This window comes from Urocampus carinirostris, chromosome 9 (genome assembly GCF_059441175.1).
Source record: "Urocampus carinirostris isolate Australia breed hairy pipefish chromosome 9, RoL_Ucar_1.0, whole genome shotgun sequence".
In the NCBI taxonomy this organism is placed as follows: Eukaryota; Metazoa; Chordata; class Actinopteri; order Syngnathiformes; family Syngnathidae; genus Urocampus; species Urocampus carinirostris.
This window is the reverse complement of record NC_142357.1, coordinates 39,399,678-39,415,862: the sequence shown is the minus strand read 5'-3', so window position 1 is coordinate 39,415,862 and position 16,185 is coordinate 39,399,678. Positions and strand designations below refer to the sequence as shown.

Sequence of the window (16,185 nt, the reverse complement as noted above, 5' to 3'; positions counted from 1 at the left end):
ATTTTCCTTGCTTATTCTTCTTCATATCTTTTTTCCCTTCCTTTTACATTTTCAAAATTCTATTCCCGTTTCCCTGTTTTCTTTTCTTTTTACTCTTTCTTTTCTGATTTCTCGATTTTTTTTCTCTCCATTTTTCCTTCTTTTCTCCTTTCTCGTCTTTTCCCTCTTATTTCTTTCTTTTTGCTTTTCTTTTTTATATTCTCCATTTTCCTGCTTTGTTCTTGTTTTGATCTTTTTTTCTCCATTTTTCCTCTCTTTTTTTCCATCTTTCTCCACTTTGGTCTTTTTTTTTTTTCCCACGGCTCCTTTTTCCGAAGCGGTTCTGTGCCGAACGCGACATACTCGTCGCTATTGACTCACGGAAACAAAAAGTCTCTTCTGTAAAAGAGGCGGGAATCGCCGGTAAAAAAAAGTCAGGGAAATGGAGACCTTCCCCGCGAGCCAGTTCGAAATGAAGAAAGTCTTGAAGGTTTGAGGTGACGCCATCTTTATTGAAGAGTTTGCGTACAAAAAGACACAAAAACAGTCACTCCGGAACAAACATGCGGCGGACGGACGACACGGGCCCCATTTCTTGCGGCGCACTGGACGAGGTCTCCGCTTGAAAAACCCGCCCCCCGGAAACAAGACGGTGTCGAAAACGAGGAACGGATCGTTCTTTTGGGATTTTTTGGGGCGGGGGGGCAGGGCGAGGGGGCAGGGGGAGCTTTGAGCTCAGCTGGTACACGCGTGTGACGGAAAAACGCTTTTGCAGAAAAAGAAAACCTTTTGGCGACGGCAACAATGAGAAGACGACAAACATCGAGACGCTCGACCGGAAGGGAAAGGCGAGGAGGAGGAGGAGGTGGAGCCAAAAACACAAGCCCCGCCCTCTTTAGGAAGACTCCGTCGGGATCCATCCGGTGACGGACAGCCTCCCGGCCGTCCCGCTTTTAGAGATCAAAGTGACGCTCACCCGAATTCCGCCATATTTACAAAAAACAGAGAGAGTGCGGGAAAAAAAACATGAAAAAGCGCTCGACGCCGATTGGCCCACGCCGAAGACGGACGTCGGATGCTGTTTATTTCTGCTTGGGGGCGTGGCCACAGTCGAGGGGCGGGGCCTCTCACATGGGCGGGACGATGAGACCGGTCATGGCTGCAAGACAGAACCCAAGAAGAAGAAGCGGCTTTAAAGGGACAGCGTGTAATATGTGACCGCTCGATATCGCCCGCGCGACCGGAAGCGAGTGCTAAAAAGCACAAGGGAGAATACGAATTTTTTTAAATCGTTTTACCCGCGTACTGCATTTTGTAAAAAAAAGGAAAACTGAGAAAAAGAAGAAAGCGAGACAAAAAAAGGGAAAATAGAAAGAAAAAGCGTTTGCTTGAACATGAAGAAACAAGATGGCCGCTCTCTAATATCAAAGAAATATACATGTCTATATATGTATACTTATGTATTTTCGCTTATGATTCTAATCCAGTTTTTTCTTAACCATTCACAGTTGAAAAATCTTTCAACTGCCAGGGTGGTAGGGGCTGCACTACAGCACCTTCCACTAGGAGCAGGGTTAGGTAGGGTTACTTTAACTTGATTACTTTCAATTACTTTTGGATTACTCCAATACCAAATATGCGAATAAAAGACAAAAGAAACTGAATTTAAATAAAATGACTACATTTTGTGCAGGCTTGGGGAGTAACGGAATACATGGAACGGAAAAAATGATGTTGGCAAGCTGTTTGGATTGATTTTCATTTTGTTTCTGTCGCATTTGATGTTAGTGATCAAAGCCAGGAGAGAAAGCTTACCACGTGTTGTGAGTCATCATTTTATTCATATTTACCGTAAATTCTGGACTATAGAGCGCAGCTGATTATAAGCCGCACCCACCAAATCTTAAGAGGAAAACCGATTTTGTACATACACAAGCCGCACCTGTCTATAAGCCGCATGCGCCCACAGTTAAACATGTAACACAAACACAAAATTAACCCAAACCCGACTTCGAGTCCCGCGATTGAAACTAAATGTCCTTCATTAAAGTCCACAGTCCAAAAATCACAGCCGGCAAAATGAATGGAAAATGATACCGGTACTTAAGGTTTGATGCAGACCTGCAGAGTCCGGGTCCCGTTGAAAGTAATCCAAGGAAAAAAGTGTATATTTCCAAAGGTAAGGGTGGGAAAAATATATCAGATGAACACATTTACTCACGCAACTCCTTTTTCTCTAACCAACTTTTTACCCCCTCTCCTTTCCTTGTCTGTCCCTCACCTTTAGCGGTCCCCACTTAAACTCGGCACCCCGCGTTTGTTCCGCCCCTCATTTTTCGTTTACCCGTGCAAAACATATCAGAATAAGTGTCTAAAATAAATACATTACAAAAATATACAGTTGCAAATACATATTATACATGGGTTACACATATTTACAAAGAAAGACGGTACACCATCAAAGCTTTAATAATGATAATATAGCTTTGACAGGGCAGTTAATGGTAGCAACACTCGAGCGTCGCTAGCGGCCGTTAGAGAAATGACATAAATTGGCCGCATCACTGAATAAGCCGCAGGGTTGAAAGTTAGGGAAAAAAGTAGCGGCTTATAGAATTTACGGTAGTTTCTTTTGTCTTCTATTAGCATATTTGGGATTGGAGTCATCCAAAAGTAATTGAAAGTAATCCAGTTAAAGTAACCCTACCCAACCCTGACTAGGGGGCACTCAACAATACGCACTGTCCCTTTAAGATCGGACGCCTTTTGCTGCGAACGGCCAACGGGGGCGCCGAAAACGGAAACCGACCGGCAACGCTCTTATGGATCAACTTTGACTGGCGGCGAGGGGGCGTGGCCAGAGGAGGCGCGGCTAGAGGAGGGGGCGGGGCCGAGGCTCACCCTGGACGTCGTCGGAGGCGCGGCCGGGGGGCGAGGAAGCCGACGGGCGCAGCACGGGGGCGAAGGCGCTCTTCTGTTTGGGCGTCGCGGGGGAAAAGCAGCGCCCGCCTGTCAAAGACAGGAACAGCGCCGATCAGGAAGGACGCCTGGCGAAAACGGGACGGCGCGGTGGGGAGAGGATGACGATGGATGGCGAAGCAGATGACAAAAAGGGTGAAGGATGGCGGAGGACCATGCGGCGCCCCCGTCAGGCAAAGTTGATCCAAAACGGAGAGAAATGAGTGGCGTGCATAAAGCAGGGCTCACTCAACTTTTTGAAGCTGAGAGCTACTTTTTGATAGCCGTTAGCGCCAGGGGCAACCTATCACGTTATTACTGTCTTATAACCGAGTTGTATTTTTAGTCAACTTAAATCGTGGCAGTTAGAAATCACCAGGGTTGGGTAAGGTTACTTTAACTGGATTACTTTTAATTACATTTGGATTACTCCGATACCAAATATGCTAATAAAAGACAAAAGAAACTAAATAGGAATAAAATGACTAAATTTTGTGCAGGCTTGGGGAGTAATGGCAAAATGATGTTTGGATTTATTTTCATTTTGTTACTGTCGCATTTTATGTTCGTTTTGCCGGGGATCAAATCCAGGAGAGAAAGCTTACCACGTGTTGTGAGTCATCATTTGATTCAAATTTAGTTTATTTTGTCTTTTATTAGCATATTTGGTATTGGAGTCATCCAAAAGTCATTGAAAGTAATCCAGTTAAAGTAACCCTACCCAACCCTGGTTGCATGTCATTTTAGTTTTGCCAGAGATCAAAGAGATCAAAGCCAGGAGTGAAAGCTTACCACGTCTTGTGAGTCATCATTTTATTCATATTTAGTTTCTTTTGTCTTTTATTAGCATATTTGGTATTGGAGTCATCCAAAAGTCATTGAAAGTAATCCAGTTAAAGTAACCCTACCCAACCCTGGTTGCATGTCATTTTAGTTTTGCCAGAGATCAAAGAGATCAAAGCCAGGAGTGAAAGCTTACCACTTCTTGTGAGTCATCATTTTATTCATATTTAGTTTCTTTTGTCTTTTATTAGCATATTTGGTATTGGAGTCATCCAAAAGTCATTGAAAGTAATCAAGTTAAAGTAACCCTACCCAACCCTGGTTGCATGTCATTTTAGTTTTGCCAGAGATCAAAGAGATCAAAGCCAGGAGTGAAAGCTTACCACTTCTTGTGAGTCATCATTTTATTCATATTTAGTTTCTTTTGTCTTTTATTAGCATATTTGGTATTGGAGTCATCCAAAAGTCATTGAAAGTAATCCAGTTAAAGTAACCCTACCCAACCCTGGTCGCATTTGATATTCGTTTTGCCGGAGATCAAAGAGATCAAAGCCAGGAGAGAAAGCTTACCCCGTCTTGTGAGTCATCATTTTATTCATATTTAGTTTCTTTTGTCTTTTATTAGCATATTTGGTATTGGAGTAATCCAAAAGTCATTGAAAGTAATCCAGTGATAGTAACCATACCCAACCCTGGTCGCATTTTATGTTAGTTTTGCCGGATATCAAAGAGATCAAAGCCAGGAGTGAAAGCTTACCACGTCTTGTGAGTCATCATTTTATTCATATTTAGTTTATTTTGTCTTTTATTAGCATATTTGGTATTGGAGTAATCCAAAAGTAATTGAAAGTAATCCAGTGATAGTAACCATACCCAACCCTGGTCGCATTTTATGTTAGTTTTGCCGGATATCAAAGAGATCAAAGTCAGGAGTGAAAGCTTACCACGTCTTGTGAGTCATCATTTTATTCATATTTAGTTTCTTTTGTCTTTTATTAGCATATTTGGTATTGGAGTCATCCAAAAGTCATTGAAAGTAATCCAGTTAAAGTAACCCTACCCAACCCTGGTCGCATTTGATGTTCGTTTTGCCGGAGATCAAAGAGATCAAAGCCAGGAGAGAAAGCTTACCCCGTCTTGTGAGTCATCATTTTATTCATATTTAGTTTCTTTTGTCTTTTATTAGCATATTTGGTATTGGAGTAATCCAAAAGTAATTGAAAGTAATCCAGTGATAGTAACCATACCCAACCCTGGTCGCATTTTATGTTAGTTTTGCCGGATATCAAAGAGATCAAAGTCAGGAGTGAAAGCTTACCACGTCTTGTGAGTCATCATTTTATTCATATTTAGTTTCTTTTGTCTTTTATTAGCATATTTGGTATTGGAGTCATCCAAAAGTCATTGAAAGTAATCCAGTTAAAGTAACCCTACCCAACCCTGGTCGCATTTGATGTTCGTTTTGCCGGAGATCAAAGAGATCAAAGCCAGGAGAGAAAGCTTACCCCGTCTTGTGAGTCATCATTTTATTCATATTTAGTTTCTTTTGTCTTTTATTAGCATATTTGGTATTGGAGTAATCCAAAAGTCATTGAAAGTAATCCAGTGATAGTAACCATACCCAACCCTGGTCGCATTTTATGTTAGTTTTGCCGGATATCAAAGAGATCAAAGCCAGGAGTGAAAGCTTACCACGTCTTGTGAGTCATCATTTTATTCATATTTAGTTTCTTTTGTCTTTTATTAGCATATTTGGTATTGGAGTAATCCAAAAGTCATTGAAAGTAATCCAGTGATAGTAACCATACCCAACCCTGGTCGCATTTTATGTTAGTTTTGCCGGATATCAAAGAGATCAAAGTCAGGAGTGAAAGCTTACCACGTCTTGTGAGTCATCATTTTATTCATATTTAGTTTCTTTTGTCTTTTATTAGCATATTTGGTATTGGAGTCATCCAAAAGTCATTGAAAGTAATCAAGTTAAAGTAACCCTACCCAACCCTGGTCGCATTTCATGTTAGTTTTGCCAGAGATCAAAGAGATCAAAGCCAGGAGAGAAAGCTTACCACGTCTTGTGAGTCATCATTTTATTCATATTTAGTTTCTTTTGTCTTTTATTAGCATATTTGGTATTGGAGTCATCCAAAAGTCATTGAAAGTAATCAAGTTAAAGTAACCCTACCCAACCCTGGAAATCACAATGACCCATCACCGATGAACTCTTTTCAGAACCTGTTTGCGAGCTCCCCAGGTTTTCTCGGGGGCTCCCCGATGCCCACAGGCCCCACTCTGAGACCCCTGGCATAAAGACGGACGAAAGGCCACCTCGCACATAACTGTTCTAGCTCCGAGGTTAAAAAAGCTAACTCTGATAACCAATCACGGGTCGGATTTAAGATGCTAGCTTAGCCTAGCATCAATGTCGACAACACAAGTGAGTAAAGGACATCTGTAATGCTAAGCTAAGTTAAAAGTTAATGACGTCTGGATTTTTAAATCGATTCAAGGGGACCCATCGCAATTGCCCGGGTCCAAAACCTGCACGACGGGACAGGACTGAGCGGGCGGGCAGATTTGCTAAGCTGAAAAACGGGCAGGGGCTGACTATTCAACCGGGCATTCTTAAAACACGCTTTCATAAATTCAGCCTCCGTCAAAGTGTCGCGATCTCTTTCTACTTGTCCTGGAACCCTCACAGTCAGCTTTCCTTTTTTATTTTTTTTTTTTAAAGTGGCTGTGTCAGAAATGGGCCAGGTTAAAATTCTCTCGGAAAGGCGAGGTGGCCGAAGGGATACTGCACCGGTCTGGTGAAATGGTGAATATTTAAAAAAAAAACAGTTTTGAACAATCGATTTCATACTGCGGTCAACATTACTAGCGGGCCACATAGTATTCATTTGATAAAACTGGATCACCGGCCGTAATTGGCCCCCGGGCCGGACTTTGAACATGGGCTGAAGTTTTAGCAAGTATCCCTACGGGCCACTTACCGGCGTAGGCGCTGTTGGCGGCGGCGCCGTTGATGAATCCGGGCGAGGCGGGCACTGCCAGGTTGCCCATAGCGCTAGCCGCGTAGCCGTTGTAGGAGGACGACTGCGCCGTCGAGCTAGCCGCGTAGCCGCGCGGCGAGACGCTACTGGAGCCCCGGGGGTAGCCTGTCCACCGCAGCCAATCAAGAGAGAGAGATAAAGATAAGGAGGCGGGCACAAGGCGAGCGCAAGGCGGGCGTAAATCGACTCACCCTGCTCGGCCTGCGCCGCTTCGGAGATGTTAGCGAAAGAGTTGACGGCCATCATGCCGGAATGCGCTGCGGCTCCCCCTAGTGACGGCAGTTGGTTGTGCGCGCGTGGTACGCCGCTGTACAGCGCCTCCGTCAGGTCAGCCGCCCGCTTCAGAATGATGTCCTGGGGCGACCGGGGATAAAGGTGAGAGGGGGCAAAATGCAGGGCTTCTACACCAAATTTGTGTCAATGGGCTGCTATAAACTGACATGAATTCTGCCATTATACGTCACACTTGTTTACAAACAATGAAAGGGCTAATAACGGAGTTCAAAAGGAAAGTAAGTACCGTATACCGTAAATTCCGGACAATAAGCCGCTACTTTTCCCCCAAACGTTCAAATTATGTCATTTTTCTAACGATTTAGACCGGTTGAATATATGCACCGAGGAAGACTGCAACTTCTTGGCTTGACTAGCGGCGAGAAATCCTTCACTAAAACTGGCCGCATGCCAAAGGCAACTTTTTCGCAAGTCTGCCAGTGGATCCTGACAGCATCAAAAAATCCGCCATCACCAACGGCGGTCTGCTGCGTGACGGAGAGAAGGGCACAAAATCAGGAGTGGATGGAAGTTCCAGCGACAGTAACGGTGCGAGTCCGGCTGCGGGAGCGTTGGACGAAGTTTATATGACAAAGTTGCTTTCCGACACTGAGGAAGACGACTTTGATGGCTTCAGTTGTAAGGAGGAAGATGAGGACGGTTTACCGTGATTTTTACAAGTACGGTATGGTTTTTTAACAGACCCGTTTACTGTGTTGTGAGCGCGTTGCTACCATTAACTGCTCGGATAAAAGTTATATTATTATCATTAAAGCTTTGAAAACTCTCTAGGTGTACCGTCTTTCATTGTAAATATGTGTAACCATGTATAATATGTATTTGCAACTGTATATTTTTGTAATGTATTTATTTGTATTTATTTTGGACACTTATTCTGATATGTTTTGGACGGGCGAATTAAAAAGAAGGGGCGTAACAAACGCGGGCTGACGGGAAGTGGGGACCGGTAAAGGTAAGTGTTTGTGGACACGGCGGACAATAATGGATTTATATTTTTCCCACCCTTACCTTTCGAAATATACACTTTTTTCTTTGGATTACTTTCAATGGGACCCGGACTCTGCCGGTCTGCATCAAACCTTAAGTACCGATATCATTTTCCGTTCATTTTGCCGGCTGTGATTTTTGGACTGTGTACTTTAATGAAGGATATTCAGTTACAATCGCGGGACTTAAAGTCAAATCTGGGTTAATTTTGTGTTTGTGTTTTTAATGTGGGCGCATGCGGCTTATATACAGGTGCGGCTTGTGTGAGTACAAAATCAGTTTTCCTCTTAAAATGTGGTGGGTGCGGCTTATAATCAGGTGCGCTCTATAGTCCGGAATTTACGGTATGTATAAAAAGCAGAAAAATGAGCCCAGTTTGGACTCATTTTAGAGATATTGATCATAGAGCTGTCCTCCTGGGTGCGACCAGTAGGGGGCAGTGACGATTTACATAACAACGACGAGCCACCAGAGCAGGAGTGTCTTGGTCATTTCACGCGCTTGTTATAAATCATTTCTTCATTTAATGCACAGGTGTCAAAAAGGCGGCCTGAGGGCCAGATCAGGCCCGCTAAGGGATTGAATCCGGCCCAAGAGACAACACTCAGAGAAGCGCAAGAGAAAAACAAGCTGCAGGTTGAAATATGTCAACTTGATGTTGCCAAAGCCAGGTGCCTCTCACAAAGACACTGTACTTGTATTTATTTCTCTCTCTCTCTCTCTCTCTTTTTTCCACCCCTTTTCTCCCACTCTCTGTCTCTTTCACTCTCTGTGTCTCTTTTTTTGTCTTCCTTTGTTGCTCTTTTTCTCTTTCTCTGTGTCTCTTAACCTCTTTTGCTACAACTTCCTCTTTTCCTTTTCTATCTTTTCTATTTCTCTCTTACCCTTAGCGCTTTCTTTTCCCTTTTCTCTCCTGCTGTCTTTCTATTTCTCTTAGGATTTCTTTCTTCCTCTCCCTTTCTTTTCCCCTTCTCTCACAACTTTTTATCTTTTGTTTCTCACGCTCTCTCCCTCTCTCTCTTTTTCTTTCTTTGCCCCGCCCTCTCTCCTTTTCCCTCCCTCTTTCTCTTATTTCTTTATCTCTCTTTTTCTTTCTCTTGAATCTACTAGTCCGGCCCCCGACAGAATGTTTGTTCTATCGTGTGGCCCCCCGAGTTAAAATGACTTTGACACCCCTGATTTAATGCGTGCCCCATAGAGTCAGACATCCAAGAAACACAGCAACGGCAACAATTTCAAGCATTTACATGACACTACACTCACAATTCGTTCACTTTTCAAACCCTGATTCAAATTTAAGCATTTTCAATGGATTTCAAGCACCCGTAGAAATCCCGGCGGCGCCCGCGGGTGACGTACCTGGTTGCTGTGCGGCATCCCGTAGAGCGCCTCCACCAGGTCGGCCGCTCGCTTCAGGAGCACTTCCTGTCGACGCCCCGAAAAGACACAGAAAGACAGAAACCTGCACTTTAAGTCAGAAACGAGATGCATCTTTACCCTAGAGCAGGGGTGTCAAAGAGAAAGAAAAAGAGAGATAAAGAAATAAGAGAAAAAGGGAAGGAAAAGGAGAAAGAGGGAGAGAGCGTGAGAAACAAAAGAGATAAAAAGTCGTGAGAGAGGGGGAAAAGAAAGGAAGAGGAAGAAAGAAATCCAAAGAGAAATAGAAAGACAGAAGGAGAGAAAAGAGAAAAGAAAGCCCGAAGGGTAGGAAGAGAGAAAGAGAGAAAAGGAAAAAAGGAAGTTGGAGCAAAAGAAGTTAAAAAGACACAGAGAGAGAAAGACAAAGAGCAACAAAGGAAGAGAAAAAGAGAGACACAGAGAGTGAAAGAGACAGAGAGTGGAAGAAAAAGGGTGGAAGAGAGAGAGAGAGAATGAGATATAATCCAGAGCACGACAAAGAGAGAATGAGAAAGAGAAAGAGGAGAAAAGAAAGAGAGAGTGATTAAGAAAAAAGAGAGGGAGAGAAACAAAAGAGAAAAAGAGACAAAAAGATAGAATGACAAAAATAGCCTGAGAGAGAAAGAGATAAAAAAGGAAGGGACAAAGAAAGAGAGAGAAATAAAGGAGAAAATAGACAAAGACGAGACGAGAGATGAAAAAAAAACAACAACAACAACAATTACAGTATCTTTGTGAGAGGAACCTGGCTTTGGCAACATCAAGGTGACATATTTCAACCTGCAGTTTGTTTTTCTCCTGCGCTTCTCTGAGTGTTTTCTGGGCCGCCTGTTTGACACCTGTGCCCTAGCGGGCAAAAATGCAACAGGAAGGTAGAGACCCCTGCTGGCTATCCCTCAGGTATTGCACCCCCATTTTGCTGGAGCCCATCCCAGCAATCATCGGGCAGTGGGCAGGGGAGACCCTGAACTGGTTGCCAGCCAATGGCAGGGCACACAGGGACAGACAACTCACTCGCTCATTCACACCTAGGGACAATTTGGGCCGGCCAATTAACCATGTCTTTGGAATGTGGGAGGAAACCAGAGTGCCCGGAGGAAACCCACGCAAGCACGGGGAGAACATGCAAACTCCACACAGGAAGTCCGGTAGCTGGATTTGAACCCACACAGGAGGTTCCCAAGACCTTAGAACTGCGCCGCACAAGCGCTAACCACTGCCACACCGTGCAGCCCCTTCATTTTTATCATTTTTGAAAAAGATGACACGAATTCAATGTCGTCCTTGATTTTTTCTGTGTCATTTATTTTTTTGTTTTTTTATTTGGTCATGTATTTTGTCGTAATAGAATGGGATTCATGTGAGGGGGGCGGGTCAAACTGCGGGAGCTTTTAGCCTATTGGTTGATAGGGCCAGAAACAAACAGGATATCAGTGAAATCAATGACAATATCACAAAACGAATGACAAAAAACAAAAACACGGAATAAATAAGCAAATACTCAACAAAATGCGCCCCAAAAATAAAAGACAAAATACCGTATTTTCCGCACTATAGGGCGCACCGGGTTATAGGGCGCACCCCGAAAAAATAGTTTTTGGTCCTATATTTGACATACATAAGACGCACCGGATTATAAGGCGCTACAATGGGAACGTCGACAAAACAGACAGATAGTTCATTCAAACTTATTACCCCCTTAACATTCCCAAAGCTTGCAAAGACGCAAATACGTGTCGTAGACACGTGCGGATGCGGTGTCCGTACGATGTCACTCAAATGCATCGTTCCATCATTCGGAAGGTTAAAGTCTTGGGATTCAAGAAATGCCAACCATTCCTTAGTTTCTATTTTCTTTTTCGCTCGCAACTTTACTGTGCATATGACAATAAACACTTGGAATTGAGTTGAATTCACTCAACTCATCACAGCAACATCAAGATCGTTCTAAAACAAGATACCGGGAAAATATAAAGCCGCATAGCTCACCTAAGTTCTCTTGCAGCCATCACGTTCAATAATGATACGTAACCGTGGTCTTCTTACAACCGTGAGTGTAGTAAATCCAGGAGAGTCAAATATTTACAAATACAGACTAATGAAACATGTTTCTTTATGGCGTACTTTAGCAAGCTTGCTATTCACAGTCATCTTTTTCGGCCAATTGCAGGGTTTGTTTCGGCCCTCTAGCCTATTGGAGGCTCCGAATAACTTCAGCCAATAGTGATCGATTTAACTGATGATTGACACATCTTTTTCGGCCAATTGCAGGGTTTGTTTTGGCCATCTAGCCAATCCGAGGCTCCGAATAACTTCAGCCAATAGTGATCGAGTCAAATGATGATTGACACATTGGTTAGCCAATGAAACGCCGGTATATAAATCCCAGCATACACCGCGGACTACTCCACGTTCGGGGTAAAATCGAGTCGGCGGCTGTTGAGTAAGTTGCGAGACCTTGCGAATTTAATATTGAGCCATATATAAGGCGCAGTGTGTTATAAGGCGCATGGTCAGCTTTTGAAAAAAATGAAGACTTTTAGGTGCGCCTTATAGTGCGGAAAATACGGTACACAAAAAAATACACATAAAATCGGTACGCGACAAAACATACAAATTGAATCGATAAATCAATCTAGACGGGACATTCTTTCTTGATGTTGAAGGATTCTATTCATTTGACTATAAAGGATTTTATACGATCGAATACAAATTACATTTAATGCAAAAGATATTCACTGGCTGGGCTGTAGTTCGATGTCAGGGCACCCTGGTGGAAAATGTTGTTTACAGGAACGGCAGGAACGGGACAGGGAAGATAATCAGCACATCCAGACGCAGAAAGGCCCTGATGACGTAGAAACGCTCGGTGTTGTTTTGAGTATTCCAGACATCGCGACGCACTTCGACGAGATGGTTAAGCCCAGGGGGGGCTTCCTTGGCACGCCCATGGGAGGAGTCGGCACGCCATTATGCGGGGAGAAGATGGCCAATAGGAGAGAGCTAAAGGACTTGAGAAAAAGGCTTCCCACAGACGATAATTCGTCCATTTACGCTTAGTTAAATGGTTAATGAAATTAAATCTGCCCCCGTGTGAAAATGTCTGCTTTCTTGTTCATCTTTTCCCTCAAGAAACGAGCGCGCATAAATTGTTGGGTGAAAGTAGGTTGTTTTTAGTTAATGGAGTCAGATAACTCCTTCGAACAATTTGGTAAACGGTACATTTTGGTATTAATTCCCAACAATGTGTTGAACGATTTCTACGTTTGTAAGCTATTTCTTTCTATCTCTGTAGGCCAAGATGGCTCCGCCCCCTTTGCGATTCCGAAACAAAAAAACAAAAAAAAAAATGCGGAGAAAAAAGAAACGTGGCGCCCCCCGCCTCCCCCCGATTTTCCCGGGGTGCGGGTCTTAACGGGGAAGGGGTCGAGACTCGGATTGTCGAGGCGTCAAAGTGAGAGGCGGAGTTATGAGACAGCTCCTAACCAAGATAAATCACCGGGGGCCCGGCGAGGGGGCGGGGCTGCGGGAACTTCCTGTCTCGTCCGGCACTTCAAAATAAATGAATAGAATAGAATATACCTTTATTGTCATCGTAACAAAACGGGTTAAACATATTGTAACAACGTCATTGGACGTGGCACTCCAGGTTCTTATTTAACAGTGAGGATAAAAGAAAATAAAGAAGCTAAAGGAACAAAGAAGATAAGGTTTTACGGTAATTTGGCGCCATTATCTAATGCACGGGTGTCAAACATGTGGCCCGCGGGCCGGATCAGGCCCGCCAAGGTTTTGAATCTGGCCCGTGAGACATTACAAAATGAAGCACAATAGAACAATGAGTTGAAGTTTTCAATATGGCCACTTGATGTCGCCAAAGCCAGGTGCCACACACAAAACAACTGGAGCGGCCTCTCTTTCTTCCTCTCATTTTCTTTCTCACGCTCTCTTATCTTCTTCTCACTTTTCACTCCCTCTTTCTTGCTTTTCTTTCACTCTCTTCTTTCTTTCTCACCCTCTCTTTTTATTTCTCTGTTTTGCACTATTTTTTTCCTCACTTTCACTTTCTCTTTTTTTTCTCTCTCCCTCTCTCTTCCGCCATGTCTTTTTTTCACCTTCTCTCTTCCGCACTCTTTTTCTTTCTCTCTCTCTCTTTCAGTGTCTCACACTCGCTCATTTTTACTGTTTTTTTCTCCTTCTCTCTCCCTTTGTCTGGCTTTCTCCCTTTCTATATCTTACCCTCTTTTTCTGTATCCTTTCTCCTTTTTATCCCTTTCTATATTGTGCTCTCTTTATTTCTATCTCCCTTTCATGTGTTTCTCTTTACTTCTCTCTTTTTTTTTTTCCTTTCTCTCTTTTTCACCCTCTTTCTTTCGCTATACTGTAATCCACTAGTCCGGCCCCAGAGAGATTTTTTTTCTAGCATGTGGCCCCGAGCTAAAATGAGTTTGACACCCCTGATCTAATGCCACAAAAACACTGCAGGGACAGCGTTTGAAATGTGTCCACTAGATGTCGCTGTCACATGTAGTGCAAGCAAACTACGGAGACTGAAAATGAGCAAAAAGCAGACCTTTCTCTTCCTATAAGAAATAGGGAAGAAGAAATAAGAATGAGGCAAAAAATGAAAACTGAGAAAAAGAAAGAAAAAAATGAAAATGAAAAATAAAAAAGCTAATTTCTCCCTTTTCTATTATTCTCTTTTTATTTTTTTTAATTTCTCTTCTTTTCAAAAGTAATAAAGGTGCGTGTTGGTCCCTTTGGCCCTCCGTATTTTGTCCTCATCCGATGTGCTTTTAGCACTCGTTTTCTAAACGGCCACATCTCGTGGGAAAATAATAGACTCGGTCTCATCGACTTTCAGGCGGGGGGCCTCAAATGATCATCCTTGTTTGAGACCGTCGCACTAAGTATTACCCGCTGTCCCTTTAAGGATATGGATCTTTGGATTATTGAATGAATGCATGCTCAAGAGTTGGAGAGAGAGAGAAAGAGAGAGACAGAGACAGACACGGAGAAAGACAGACACAAAGACACACAGACAGACACAGAGACAGACACAGAGACAGAGAGAGAGAGAAAGACAGACACAGAGAGAGAGAGAGTCAGAGAGAGAGAGAGAGAGAGTGAGAGAAAGAGAGAGAGACACAGAGAGAGAAAGAGAGAAAGAGAGAGAGAGAGAAAGAGAGAGAGAGAGAAAGTGAGAAAGAGAGAGAGAAAGAGAGAGAGAAAGGGACAGACAGAGAGAGAGAGACAGACACAGAGGGAGACAGAGACACAGAGACAGACACAGAGAGAGAGAGACAGACAGAGAGACAGAGAGAAAGACAGACACAGAGACAGAGAGAGTCAGACAGAGAGAGAGAGACAGAGAGAGAGAGAGACAGACACAGAGACAGAGAAAGAGAGAGACAGACACGGAGAGAGACAGACACAGAGAGAGAAAGAGAGACAGCCACAGAGAGAGAGACAGACAGACACAGAGAAAGGGAGAAAGAGAGACAGATACAGAGAGAGACAGACACAGAGAGAGACAGAGACAGAGAAAGAGAGAGACACAGACACAGAGAGAGACAGAGACAGAAACAGAGACAGACTCTTATTAAATATTCTGAACATAGACGTGAGATTACAAAGCGAGCTAATGCCATAGGTCCCATAAAAGAAGGACTAACAGGCTAAGAGAGGGCCGTCACCACCCTAAACAAGTGCGCAAAACGGAAAACATCTATATATGGAGACTTATTCTGTTGCTGCTAAATGTTATTGCATTATTCTGGGTCGGTACACCATTTTCCTGTCCAAATTTAAGCACTTTCAAGGCCAAGGCTCATTTTAAATCAACCCAATCATCTGTAGGTTTGCATAGATATTACTTCATAAAATGATATTTCATTGAAATTGTTATCTGCGTTAAGGTCTTTGCCGATCGTTATTGTCTGACTCTCGGATGCTGATCTTTACTCGGCACTGTTTGTTTCCCTTGTATGTTTCAGTTGGACTCTGTTTTGGATGAAAGTGGAGCTTAGACGCTCGTCTTGACCGAGCACTTTTTATTTGTTTTGGACGTTTGGGTTGGACTCTGTTTTGGATGAAAGTGGAGCTTAGACGCTCATCTTGACCGAGCACTTTTTATTTGTATTGGACGTTTGGGTTGGACTCTGTTTTGGATGAAAGTGGAGCTTAGACGCTCATCTTGACTGGCACTTTTTATTTGTATTGGACGTTTGGGTTGGACTCTGTTTTGGATGAAAGTGGAGCTTAGACGCTCGTCTTAACCGAGCACTTTTTATTTGTTTTAGACGTTTGGGTTGGACTCTGTTTTGGATGAAAGTGGAGCTTAGACGCTCGTCTCGACCGAGCACTTTTTATTTGTTTTGGACGTTTGGGTTGGACTCTGTTTTGGATGAAAGTGGAGCTCGGACGCTCATCTTGACCGAGCACTTTTTATTTGTATTGGACGTTTGGGTTGGACTCTGTTTTGGATGAAAGTGGAGCTTAGACGCTCATCTTGACTGGCACTTTTTATTTGTATTGGACGTTTGGGTTGGACTCTGTTTTGGATGAAAGTGGAGCTTAGACGCTCGTCTTAACCGAGCACTTTTTATTTGTTTTAGACGTTTGGGTTGGACTCTGTTTTGGATGAAAGTGGAGCTTAGACGCTCGTCTCGACCGAGCACTTTTTATTTGTTTTGGACGTTTGGGTTGGACTCTGTTTTGGATGAAAGTGGAGCTC

At 43.3% G+C, this 16,185-nt stretch overlaps 1 protein-coding gene across 4 annotated transcripts in view; it reads right to left on the bottom strand.

The window, feature by feature from the left end:
- Positions 1-470: 470 nt before the first annotated feature.
- LOC148360256 (transcription factor COE3-like) overlaps positions 471-16,185 on the bottom strand; it is a 66,723-nt gene continuing 51,008 nt past the window's right edge. For 3 of the 4 annotated variants that reach the window (XM_088343793.1, XM_088343795.1, XM_088343794.1), the window contains 5 exons: positions 9,411-9,476; positions 6,962-7,124; positions 6,711-6,875; positions 2,881-2,988; positions 471-1,138 (listed from right to left, as the gene is read on the bottom strand). In XM_088343793.1, coding sequence (XP_088199919.1) covers positions 1,107-1,138; positions 2,881-2,988; positions 6,711-6,875; positions 6,962-7,124; positions 9,411-9,476 — 534 coding nt within the window. In that variant the 3' untranslated portion in view covers positions 471-1,106. The remainder of the gene's footprint in view (positions 1,139-2,880; positions 2,989-6,710; positions 6,876-6,961; positions 7,125-9,410; positions 9,477-16,185) is intronic. The other variant, XM_088343796.1, reaches the window with a different exon arrangement.